At 37.1% G+C, this 13,377-nt stretch overlaps 1 protein-coding gene across 24 annotated transcripts in view; it reads right to left on the bottom strand.

Moving 5' to 3' along the window:
• Window positions 1-13,377, bottom strand: part of TRIP12 (thyroid hormone receptor interactor 12) — a 159,121-nt gene that overhangs the window by 15,289 nt on the left and 130,455 nt on the right. For all 24 annotated transcript variants that reach the window (XM_021676899.2, XM_012434063.3, XM_021676897.2 and 21 more), the window contains 7 exons: window positions 12,918-12,991; window positions 12,630-12,829; window positions 11,861-11,988; window positions 10,358-10,509; window positions 9,535-9,677; window positions 8,243-8,399; window positions 6,788-6,886 (listed from right to left, as the gene is read on the bottom strand). In XM_021676899.2, coding sequence (XP_021532574.1) covers window positions 6,788-6,886; window positions 8,243-8,399; window positions 9,535-9,677; window positions 10,358-10,509; window positions 11,861-11,988; window positions 12,630-12,829; window positions 12,918-12,991 — 953 coding nt within the window. The remainder of the gene's footprint in view (window positions 1-6,787; window positions 6,887-8,242; window positions 8,400-9,534; window positions 9,678-10,357; window positions 10,510-11,860; window positions 11,989-12,629; window positions 12,830-12,917; window positions 12,992-13,377) is intronic.

Genomic DNA, 13,377 nt, shown 5'->3' with positions numbered 1-13,377 from the left:
GGTCTCCTGGAACAAGAGCTAGCAACCCTTTATTATTTCCTACCTACTAAGGCCCCCAACATTTCAGTTGAATGGTTTCAGCTTATACTCACAGAAGTGTCCCTGTGGCTATGTATCTTTCCTTCAGGGAACAATATGGCATTGTCTGTGTATGGATGTCTTTCCCCTTTTTCTCTTTAGTGAACTGTTACCCTAAACCAGCTCAAATGTCACCCTCTCAAGGGGAAGGCTCCCCTGACATCTGCTCCCAGTTAATCTGCTCCCTTTTTCTTCAGGCTTATTTTTCAGCTACTTAAATACTTACTACATTACTTTACCACAATTTCAGTATATGCTTGCATATTTCACAGGATAACTGTTTTGGTCACCCTGTATCTCTTATAGTATGTGACACGCAGTAGCCATTTAATAGAGATATGTGGAATAAAATACAAATAATAGAAGGTCTGAATCCACACCAGCACAGATGAGACTGACAGCCTCACAGAGGACACCAGTGCTGCTCAACTCCCAGGGTAAACCAGAATCCTCGGAGCTTTATCAGCATGCACACATAGGGGTGTCCATCCTGAAGATTCTGATCTGGCAGGTACAGCTTAGAGCCTGGGCACTGGTATTATTAAACAAGCTCTGAAGGTGACTGTGGAGCCTAGAGTAAAACCACTCCTGATGTGGACATGCTTGAAGCAGTGTTCATAGATTGGTCATTCCTTCATGTTCTGTCAAGGTCCCACCAGATCAGACCATAATACAAAGATATGTAGGTGGTGACAAGTTCTTATCCTAGGTTATATGCTAAATCTAACTGTAACCCTGTCAAGAAGGCAACACTTCATATATAGCTTACTCGTAAACAAAGGGTACTATTTTAACATTATTACAGTTACTTTTAAAAATGACCCACACTAGCTTAAAGGATTAGAGGTAGTCCACCAAATGTTTAACTCTTTCAAAACAGAGATCTGCTTGGACCTGGTGGTGTTTTCCTGATTAACCCCTAACCCTATTAGAATTCCATACCCAGTAAATGGTATCACTATTAACCCCAAAACGAATGCTCCAACCAAATCCTTAGAACTGTCCTTGGCCCTTCTCTAAATCCGCAAAACCCAATCCATCAGTAAATACAATACGTGTTGCCTTCAAAATACATTCCGAACTCATTAGCAACTTTACCCAGCTGCCATCTGTCACCTGCTCTACCGATAAAGCCTCCTAAATGGTCTCTGCACTAGCATTCCCGCCATCTCACCCACTCTCATAGCAGCAAGAGTGATCCCTACAAAACTCAAGTTCATACCATTCCTTTGTCACTCTCCAAAGGTTTTCCATCTCATTCAAAGCAGAGCTCCAGTTCTTCCTACGGCCCACATGACCCCTCACCATGTTCTGCCCACCCCCCTCAGTCTTTGACTCCTATTACTCTGCCCTTGCTCACTATGCTTGGGCCACACTCATCCTCCAACAGGCCAGGAACACTGCCTCTCTGTTCTTGTGCTAAAGATACTCTTCCCCAGACCGCAATGACTTGCCTCCACTTAGATGTTCTCAGATCACCCTACACTTCACCATAATGCTTCATCCTCTTATTTTGTTTTACTTTTCTTCCACACAGCCTAACATAGGTGTGTACATGAATGTGTGTGTGTATGTATTGGCTCCTCAAACAAAAAGATAAGCTACATCATGGGGGTGGGAGGCACTCTGTATATTCCGTTCTACACTGAATCCCAGGCACTGGAAGATTGAGGAACAAAAGAGAAGCAAAGAAAAACCTGCAGTAACACATGGTATCCACCAGATGGTGCTAGTCAATTCTCCTTTTGGCATAAAATTATCCCAGGTTCAACAGAAGTCACAGATCAAATTAGTCTTTTTCCTTCATCCAATGCTGTTGTTTCTTCAACAACAATGCTGTTGTTTCTAGAAGCATTCTTAAAATATTAAATCACTAAAAGCACTCCCTCTGTGAGCCTCTGCAGAAGGTGGAAGGCCCAGGTCATGTTTGCTTTGCTGATACAACCTGGGGCTGGCCAGCATCCCCACAGAGCAACCTGATCTTTTCAGGGATTATCATTCTACCCAGCTATACCACTGAAAGGGTAGGTACTTGATTGTGCTTCATTTTTCCTTTTAAAGGAAGGGAAAGTACAAAATCCTAGAAACAGAAAAATAAAAGTTTGACAACTTGACTTAAAATGGAAACTTTTTCTCTTAGAACTAACACATACTGGCACTTACTATGTGACAGACAATGTTCTGAGTGCTTCACACATTTCAACTCATTTTACCATTCTAACAACATGAGAGGCAGGTACAGTAATTATGTAAAGGGCTGAGAGGACACTGATGAGTTTATGTTAACTTGCCCAACTTCACACAGCCAGGCTCCACATTCCCTGCTCCTGATCTTTCACCTTCCCAAAAGGAGACTGGGTCACTGGGTCATTTGTAATCCCAATCCTTGGGGTTTGGGTGGCTTTGTGAGCCCAAAGACTGGTATAATCCTTCCCTGACTTACCAATCATTCCAATTCAAGTAGGAGCTCACACTGTGACCTGACATTTTGATTACGATTCTTCTAGAGCTAGTTAGAAATTCTTCCTAAAGGCCACTAAGCTGACTTGTACAGCTGAATTTGAATTATAACCTGAAGTCCTATGCATCTAACAAAACCAGTGCTTCGGAGGTAGGGATGAAGGTACTCCTCCCTTCCCCAGTGAAGCAGCTTCTGGAATCTTTTCTGAAGTCAATAGGTAAGACCCATGAAGGAAGAGCATAAAATCTTGACTTTACATTAGCAAACCAATCCTGTTCCTTAAAACAGTCTGTGTGAAGCCATTTTGAGCTCGTTTAGGTTTCATGCAAGAGGCAATTTTCACGGAACCATGAAGGATAAGAGAGGAAAGACATTTCCTGGCAAAAGAAAAATATGCTAGAGTAAGAAAGTAGAATCCATGTTTAAAGAGAATAAAAACACACCAAGATGGTTAGAGCAAAGGTCCTGCAGTCTTATGAGTAAGAAATTTGGATGCATCAACATATAAGAACTACATCCTCCAAGCAACAGCCATCGTCAAGCTAGATTCAAAAGATCCAAATCTCTTATGCCAGCAGTTGAAGGCCTCCATTCCATCTGGCCTCCTCCTATCTATCCCTATTCTCCCAACACTTCCACAGTGGTACTAACTTCTGCCACTCACCACCAAGCCTGACCCTTTGGTCAAACCCCATCTCCTACTAGAAAATGGTCTCTCAATCTTCCTACTCTCTTTCACTGAGGTCTAACTCAAGACATCTTGAGGACAGTACTCCTAGTCTGAATGCAGCATTTACTTGGCACCTGTACCACTACCTTGCCACATTCTTTGGTACCTTTGTCCTGTGATACCCTGACTATATTGTAATCTTTTGAGTACAGAGACTCTGTCATAATCTGGAACCCTAGCATGCAGTATACTTCCCAGTACACAACAACTTATAATTTTAACTTTGGTGACTGAATACTCTTAGCTTTTCAAAAGTCATCAAGGAGAAAATGCTTAATAAAATGAGTGAAAAATAAAAGTCATGATTAAAATTAAATAGGCACAGTTAGTATCACACACTAAACTGCTGAATCTATAATACTTACCATGAGCCAGTTCATGTACATGAACTCAGTCATAACTTTGAGGTTATACTATTATTACCTACATTTTACAGATAAGAAAGCTGAGGGGCAGAGTGGTTGGCTATTATAAATAAATAATTGTTATAATGAGAGATCCAGAAATTTTAAGTCCATAAGAGGTTCAGGGAAGGCCAAAAACTCTAAGTTTGCCTTAAAAAAAAAAACAGGTGAAAGAAGAGGTGGAAGTATCCCAAGAGATTTAAATATACATGAAATACACAGAAAATCATTACTTGAATCTTTTGGTATATGGTCCTGACTGTTTAAAAACATCTGAAAAGAAAGAAAAGACAAAGACTAGAAGGGAAGAAGTAAAACTGTCTTTTATTCACAGATGATATGAATGTCTATGACACAAGGCAGCAAGCTATACAACTGGTGGCCACATTACAGCTCTGGCCCAGGGTCTGTTTCTGTACTGTCTACAAGGTAAGAATAACTTGTATTAATAATAATTTGAATAATATTTCACATGTGAAAATTACATGAACTTTAAATTTCTGTGACTATAAAGTTTCATTGGAACACAGCCATGCTCATTCGTTTGTCTATTGGCACTTTCGGGCTACAAAGGTAGAAGTGAGTAGTTGTGATGGAGACCATGTGACTCACAAAGCCTGAAATATTTACTGTCTGGTCCTTCACAGAAAGGTTTCTTAAGCCATGGGTCTACAATAATCCTAAGTGATTTATTAAAAAGTCATCAGAATAGTTAAGTTTATAAACGTCACAGAAAACAAGGTTAAGATACAAAAATAAACTATTTCTGGAAACCAACGAACAACTGAAAACAAAAGAACAGTATCATTTTCAACATCATCAAAACAACAGAAAATACTTGGAGGGAAGCAAAATATGTGCAAAAAAGACCTGTAGATATAAATAATGAAGCAATATTGTGAAAAATTAAAGATTCAGACAAGGGGACACCATGTTCATGGATCAGAAGATACAATGCTATAGACATGTCAATTCTCTCCAAACTGATCTAAATTGAAAGAAATCCAAATCAAATCCTGCCAAACTTTTTGTAGACACTGGCAAGTTGATTCTAAAATTCACATGAAATAAAAGTTAAAAATAACCAAACCATCTTTGGAAAAAAAAAAAAAAAAAACAACAAGGGCCAGGCACGGTGGCTCATGCCTGTAATCCAAGCACTTTGTGGGGCCAAGGCAAGTGGATCACCTGAGATTGGGACTTCGAGACCAGCCTGAACAACATGGAGAAAACCCATCTCTACTAAAACTACAAAATTAACCAGGTGTGGTGGCACATGCCCTGTAATCCCAGCTACTCGAGAGGCTGGGGCAGGAGAATCAATCACTTGAACCTGGAAGGCAGAGGTTGTGGTAAGCCAAGGTCATGCCATTGCACTCCAGCCTGGGCAACAAAACCAAAATTCCGTCTCAAAGAAAAAAAAAAGAAAGAAAAAAAGAGAAGACTTAGACTATCTGATTATGACTACCTATAAAGCTATGGTGATCAACACAGTATAGAATAATAAGAACAGAACAGAAAATCTAGATAGAGATCCAGACATCATAATCAACTGATTTTCAACAAAAAAGTCATGTTAATTAAATAGGAAAAAGAATGGTCTTTTCAGTAAATAGTGCAAAAAAAAAAAAAAATATGAACAGCCTATGTCTTACAGAACTTCAAACTGTAATTTTTATATATATATATATATGTGTGTGTGTGTGTGTGTGTGTGTATATATATATATATATACACACACACACACACACACACACATACTTACCATGAATCACAGATGAAAAGCCAACACTACAAAACTTCTAGAAAAACACATGAGAAAAATCTTTGAGACCATGGTTAAGATAAAAATTTCTTAGGATGCAAAGTCACAAATCAGAAAAGAAAAAGGAAAAAAAAAAAGATAAGCTGGATTTCATCAAAATTGAAAATTTCTGCTCTTCCAAAGACATTTTATAAATAAATAAAAAGATAAGCCACAAACCAGAAGAAAATAATGGCCAAAAAGAGTGGACAAAATTCTTGAATACTTCTCCAAAGAAAATATGTGAATGACCAGTAAGTAGTAAAAAGATAATCAATACCATTAATCATCAGGGAAATTAAAATTAAAACCACAGTAAGATACCACTATAAACCCACTAGAATAACTAAAACAGTACCAAGTGTTTTGAGTACAAGAAGCGACTGGAACTCGCATATATACATTACTGGTAGGAATGTAAAATGTGACAGATACTTTGGAAAACAGTTTTGTATCTCTTATAAAATAAAAACATATCTTATCAAATAACTTAGCAATTTAGCTCTGAGGTATTTATCCAAGAGAAGTAAAAACATATGTCTCCACAAAGACATGAATACAAATGTTCATAGCAATGTTACTCAAAATAGTCAAAAACTGGAAACAACCCAAATGTGAATCAACCAGTGATTGGTAAACATATTTTGGTGCACTCATATAATGGAATACTATTCAATAATAGGATACAAATTGAGGATGAATGAAGGGATGAATCTCAAAAGCAATTATGCTAAGTGAAAGAAGAATGACAAATGGCTACATACTGCCTGATTCCATTTATTATGATATTGTAAAAAAGACAACATTACAGGGACAGAAAAGACATCAATGGTTATCGTTATCAGGGGCTGGGGACGGGGTAGGGGACAGAATGACTGATTGCAAAGTGAAATGGGGGCACTCTGTGTGGTGACAGGAGTATTCTTTATCTTGATGTGAAAGTGGTAACAAACTGCATCTCTCAGCTCTTAAAATTGTACATTTTTTAAGTATGCAGTTATTATTTATATCTCAGTAAACCTGATTTTTTTAAAATGGCAATTCAAACATTTTGAAAGTTACTGGCTGTTTAAAACATCCTTTTGACTAACAACACAAACGTGTTCTAATGACAGGAAAAAAACTGCCATTTATTGTTTAGTTGAACCTTTGACAAATGGAGAACTTAGAACAAATCATTCAAAAGAAAAGAGAGCAAAGTTTCCCAACTGAATTCTGAAAGTTTCAGAATGTCATAGTACCAAGAAACTCAAATAACATTTAATCAAGAGCACAAGTCAAGCTAAATAATCACTGGACTCAAAGCTCACCTCATTTTCATACTGGATTTCTAACATGGCCCGTGAGCTGCCAAGGTCCTGCATCACAGACTCAGCCTGTTTCAGCAGCTCCTCTCTGTTCACAGTACGCTAAAAAGAAAGTACAATTGTCAAGAAACTATGCTTTACTAATATTACACTTTAAGAACAAAATCAACTTAATTGTTAACACTTATATTTCCTTAAACAGATAACTCAGAAAAGGCTGAGGTAGCTGTATTGCTACAAACATCAACAGCACCCTTGAATACAGTAAGGAAACCAGATGCAAGAGTAATTACTAATTTATCTTGAATCCATGGCAAGTTCAAAAACCTCAAGTTGGGGAAGAAAAAAATCTCTGTATCTTTGCCAAATATCAATGCAATCTCGGGGCTGCCGTTTCATAAAGTCTCCCTGGGTACATTTATATTTACCTAGAGAAATAGGTATGGAGGTGGCAGGTCAAACAAGTGAGTGGGGAAACCTATTGGCTCTGATCTGCCAAGATCCTACAAGCACTACTATAAACACCTGTGAATGAGACTTTCAAAGGTCCTACTAGATTTCAAATTTATGCCAATATCAGTGCCTATGGAATCCTAATGAGGATATGAATACGATGACCTTTTTTACGTACAATGTTTGCTTTATGTTTTGTTTTGCTTTTCAGTACACACTTCATTCCCTGCCACCCATCTAACTCCTTTATGGTAGTACTAATGTCTCTTATGAGACTTTTGGAGATAAAGGCTTTACAAAGACAAAATTAAATCCCTAGCAAAAAAAAAAAAAAAAAAAAGCCGGAAACAACAACAACAACAACAACAACAACAACAACAACAACAAACAGGTGAATGAACAGAAAAGACCTAAGTAAAAAACAGTAGGGGTCAGAGCTGTAGAACTGGTCTCTGTTGGAAATAGCTCAGGCACTGTGGTTCAGAGCCATAAATGTGGAGCCAAGATAAGAAGCATAGATTAAGTTAGCAACACTTCGGCTAACTGGTATAAGAGACTCAAAATATACTAAGGATTTTGTTTCAGGCGCTTCCAATTGGAGTGACTTGTTAAGGGAATGAAATAGATCTGATTAATTCTATTACATAAGGGATAAATTTTTAAAGGCATGATATAGTTAGAACTCCTAATTTAGAATGAAAAAAGTTTCAGTGAGAGAAGACAAAAGATTCTTTCTTGGTACAAGGGTTATGGCAACTATAAAAGAAAGGAGAATTGTAGAAATTATTTCAGACACTGAGGGTGGCTGGGGAGGAGAGACACTCTCAATGAAGGATAAGGAAGAATCACAAGTAGTCCAGTTCCAAGAGACTGAAAGGAAAATGGGGTAGATGACTATGATCAAGGCCTCTAAGACCAACATGCATATTTAGATACACCACAGTTCTAGTTTCCTCATTATTTTGAAAAGCTCAGATTATTTAAAGATTTTAGGGAGAAACTTACTTTTTTTCTATCCAATCTAGGTGCAACTCTGCTATCTTGAGAATCAGACTGGTTGATTTCTGGGTTCGTATCAAGTAATCTTTGCATTGCTCGGTCCCGATCAAATGCAGTTACATAAAAAAGCATTTGCCGGGTATCAAAAGGAAAGAAAAATGGGCTGTAAAAAGATGCAATGTAAGTTTATTATCTGGATAAGAATCAGAAACTACTAAAAAAAAAATCAAAACTTATATTAGAAACAACTTTTGATATGATATAGAATAAAAATTGTAAATAAAACCCATACAAATTGTTTAGGTTTGTTTATTTATTTATTTATGAGATGGAGTCTTGCTCCCAGGCTGGAGTGCAATGGTGTGATGATCTTGGCTCACTGCAACCTCCACCTCCTGGGTTCAAGCAATTCTCCTGCCTCAGCCCCTCCAGTAGCTGGGACTATAGGTGCCTGCCACCACAACCAGCTAATTTTTATATTTTAGTAGAGACCAGGTTTCACCATGTTGGCCAGGCTGGTCTTGAACTCCTGACCTCAGGTGATCCATCCATCTTGGCCTCTCAAAGTGCTGAGATAACAGGTGTGAGCCACCGTGTCCAGCCAGGTCAATTAATTTGTAAGAATTTTCATATGTCTTACATGAAATTTTTAAGTGATTAAGTAATACTGCATTATGTAGAATCTGGTATTTAATGTTTAAAATCCTATACTTAAGCCTATCCGAGATCATCTTTAATCTACCCGAAGGAAATATAACATAACTAATGAAAGCTAATTTTTAAAATATGACCACCACCTTCATGAGGCACTTCATTTATCCCAAAACTAGCCCAATCTCCCAGTCCATGTCTACAGAAAAATTGTCTTCCATGAAACTGGTCCCTGGTGCCAAAAAGAGTTGGGGACTGCTGATGTAAATGTATATGGCCAGTGGCTATTAAATTTATCACTGTAGTTCTAAAAGTCCCTGACCCAAGCAGGTTCAGAGAATCAAGCAACTACACCTTTGGAATCCGATTTTATGATAGCAGAGAAGGTTGACTATCCTCAGCCAAACTGCTATGTGTACTTTCCTATTTCATATATATAGCCACATACTATCAAGAAGATCTAGCACCAGCCCCCAAACTTGCCTAGTCTGTTTATATGCTAAAGTCACACAATTAAGCAAGTTGTGATCAACAGTATTAATAAATATTTGACTAGGTCCAGTAAAGACAATGTTTCTGTAACAAAATACATCAAGACCAACCCAGTAACATTTCCAAGGCCACCATTACAGAAGTGATTGTCTTACCAGGTTTTTCCTAGCTCAGTAAGCCATGTTGGGATGTTTCCTGTCATGATTACTAAAGGATCTTGAAGTTGTCTATTTGCTTTTGCTGTTAACTTACTGTTAATAAATTCACTAGTTGGAATAATTTCCTTGCACATTGCATTCTGTAAAATGTTTAAAAAAAAAAGTCTACATGTATTAAAACATTAGGATTATATTCACAATTTCTTCCATTATCCCCAAATCCATGCAAAGTACCCTGAATTCACATGCTGGTTTCCAACATATGACACACAGCCTCTCATTACTGTGTCCCAACTCAAACAATTCCCACAATACACTGTTAAGCCCTCACACATCCCCTTGCTGCTGCTGCGCACACCCCCCTACCCACTGCTGCTGGCTCAATCATTCACTGATATTGCAGCTTATGTTTCATGCAGGACCAATTCCTTTACTTTTCTCTATGCTATATAAATATCAAAGGCAGCATGCAACTTTCACTCAACTTTTACTTGATATATATAAACTTTTGGTTACATGTACCTAAAGAATTTTAACTATAATAAATCCATGTTCAAGTTTCATATTGTAGCTTAATTTCATAAATGTATTGCTAGACAAAATTTTACACATCTGCCAAGATAATTAATCTAAGACTGTGGGCTAGGAGGAAAAAAAAGTGGGGGAGGTTTCCACTGATGAGTACTCTGTACTTCACTGGACTAGGATCCCCACATTTAGCTGAATCACTGGAATAGGAAATTTATCAATCACTAAAGAGAAACTATAACGTCATGAACAACAGACCATGAAAACTTCACAAGTAGGCAACATTACTCACATCATACAAGTAATACCAGTATCGACTGATAGCATGTAAAACTCTTAAAAGAAGGATCACATCTAATGATGGGTCTTCAAATGTTATATTTTCAGGTGGTGTGGGAATGAGGTAAACTTCTAAAGGATTTGATACTGATGGACACACTCCATCTAAAGGACAAAAGATCAAAGTAAGTTTTGATCAAAATTAGAAAGGCTAAGCTAGTGAAGCCAAGGTCTTATCACCACTAAAATAGTAACCAGAAGTTGTTATAGTCAATGTTTGGAATCCTATTAGTGGGGTACTGATAGGTTTGACAATCTTCCCTTTTTATCTTACATATATAAAATGTCTAGGCTTATAAAAATTTCACTTTCCCTTCGCATACCCAAATAAACATTATAATGGAGAAAAGCTGACTCCTCCTCATTTCTCCTTTAAACCAGAAGCAATGGCTAACAGTAAAATGGCTGGAGGAATAAAAACAAACTGTTTAAATTTAAGTTCACTGTTACAGAAATTTCCTATATTTTTCATATCCAGTTTATAACAAGACAAGTACCTCAAAATTAAAAATCTGGTAAAAGGGACTTAGTTTTTAATACAAGGTTTAGAACTGAACAGACTGCGAGAGTTTTCAAGCAGCATCTATGAATCCTTTGTTATTAGCCTGCATTAAGTAAAGGCACTAAAAAAATAAATCTGACAGATTGAAACAGCTGCCATTTACTTACAGCAAGCAAAATAATGAAAAATCATACCACCATCATTTCATAAAAGAAAACGGCATTTTTTTAGCACCAAAAACCGGACAATCTCAAAACTAGGAGTCTTTTATACTGAATAAACTTAGTTTTGTGGTAAAAATTGCTAGAGGGCCCTTATTTCTGTGGACCAGGAAACCAGTGTGAGAAAATTACTGTAATGGAGGCAGGAAGGGAGGTGGGGGCTCGTCCATGGAACGATAATATTATCTAACCTTAAGGAATTGTTAGTATCATTATTTTTAAAGGGAAGAAATGGGGGAAGGGAGGAAAATTACAGAGAAGGAAGTATTACAGAGGAAAATAAGTATCAGAGAGTGACTGCTATATTCTATGGTCATTATATTACTTGGCATCACTTTTTATAATTACTATAATTCTACCACTTTAACTATAATGAATGACAATAAAAAATTAAAGGCCAATTGGATCAATCACTATCTTCAGTCTCTTCTTTAGTGAACGTGTTCTACCAATGAAATTTGTTTCAGCCTTCATGAAAGCCTGCTTTTAATGAATTGGGAATAAGTTTTTTTCCCAATTTTCCTTCTCAATTTAATTTTGTAGACACTTAATTTTTCATTTTCTGGATATTAAAGTCAAGAATTAAATGTGATCAAACTGTTCGTAACTTCATTTACTTCTCAATTATATTCAGAGATTTTACTACTAAACACGTATCACTCTTTTAAAATCATGAAAAGGGAAGGCTAGTGCCCAGCTGGCAATTCATTTTCTCCTTTATCTACCATCTTACCGTGCCATAACTCATCATGCTTTTTTGCATTTCTAGGGGAAGTTTTTGTTGGAGCTGTTTGGGCTCTTCCTCTTTTACCACCAACACAATCTTTATTACTTTCTTCATCCTCTCTCACAGGTTTATACCTAAAATGACAAGACAATATATAAATCAAATGTAGATTTTAAAACTGAAAATTATTCTACAAAGTCAAAATCTAAGCCACAAACACCACACAGTTACCAGAAGACCATTCTGAGATCTATTCCCCTCTCTCTCCCTAGCATGAATTTGGAGAATTGCCATTGGCACTACTTCTTAAAAGAGGTCACCTACAGACCACCTTCCCAGAAGGGGCTGCCTGAGAAACTCCAAGGGTGGTTCTAGGAAGAATGACTCTCTTCAAGTATATGTAGCAGGCACTCACAGACTATACAGGAAGCTGCATCCAAATGCCTTTTAAGGACTCAGAGATGCCAAACTTCAGATTACCTAATGGAATATCATCTTATGGCAATATTTTTGTCTTAAAGACCTGAAATAAATCTAGAAAAGAAATCTAGTAAATCGTAATTATCATCCATGAATATATGTTTTCTAGTAGACTGAATGAGGAGCTACATATACATATGCACATTATCAAATATTTGAAATCACCTTTAAGAACTAAAATGTGTGATTCTGGGCCCCCTATCCTTATGAAAGCCAGCCATTAATTTAATGTGAATCCTAAAACACAAGAACAGTTTCAAAGTTTATGAAAAACCAAAAGAATTTTCAGACTTGCCATATTGTATGAGTCTTTGTCCAAATACCAGCTCTGCCTAGAGGATTGCTCTCATCATCCGTGGATTCTCTCTCATCTTCAGCCTGTATACTAAACTGCCGTACTGCCTGATACACAGTCATGTTATATGGCAGCAAATGTTCTCCAATATAAAACTGCAGCCTGTGTCTTACATTTCCAGAGTTTAGGAACTGAGCAGCCTGAATAAAGGAAAGCAAAATCCATTTAAGCCACAGGCCCTGAATTTTATACAGCACATTATAACACGGTGGGAATATAGTACCTTACCAGAGACTCATCTATTTCCTCATCTGATCCATCATCATCACTGTCTTCATCATCTTCTCTTACTCTTCCATAACCTGAAGACCCAAGTAGACCTTTAAACTCAGAGCAATTTCTGGTGTGAAAACAAAATTCTGTATACATTGGTTAAACATAGTCTTAGAAAAACACATATAGGTTCAGTATCCATTATCTGAAATGCTTGAGCCCATAAGTGTTTTAGATTTCAAATTCTTTAGATTTGGAATATTTGCATGTCCTGGGGATGGGACACATACCTAAACATTAAATTCATTTATATCTCACATACATGGTGTGAAGGTAATTCTATACAGTATTTTCAATAATTATGAGGATAAAATAAAGTGTATGTAAACTGAACCATCAGAAAGCAAAGGTGTCAGGTATGGAGTCTTCCACTTGTGGTATCACGGGAGCACCCCAAGTTTCAGATTTTGGAGCA

The sequence above is a fragment of the Aotus nancymaae genome, unplaced genomic scaffold, assembly GCF_030222135.1.
Source record: "Aotus nancymaae isolate 86718 unplaced genomic scaffold, 86718_ANA_hifiasm-v0.15.2.pri h1tg000008l, whole genome shotgun sequence".
NCBI lineage: Eukaryota > Metazoa > Chordata > Mammalia > Primates > Aotidae > Aotus > Aotus nancymaae.
Note: the sequence above shows the minus strand (reverse complement) of the source record. Positions and strands in the feature narration are given on the sequence as shown.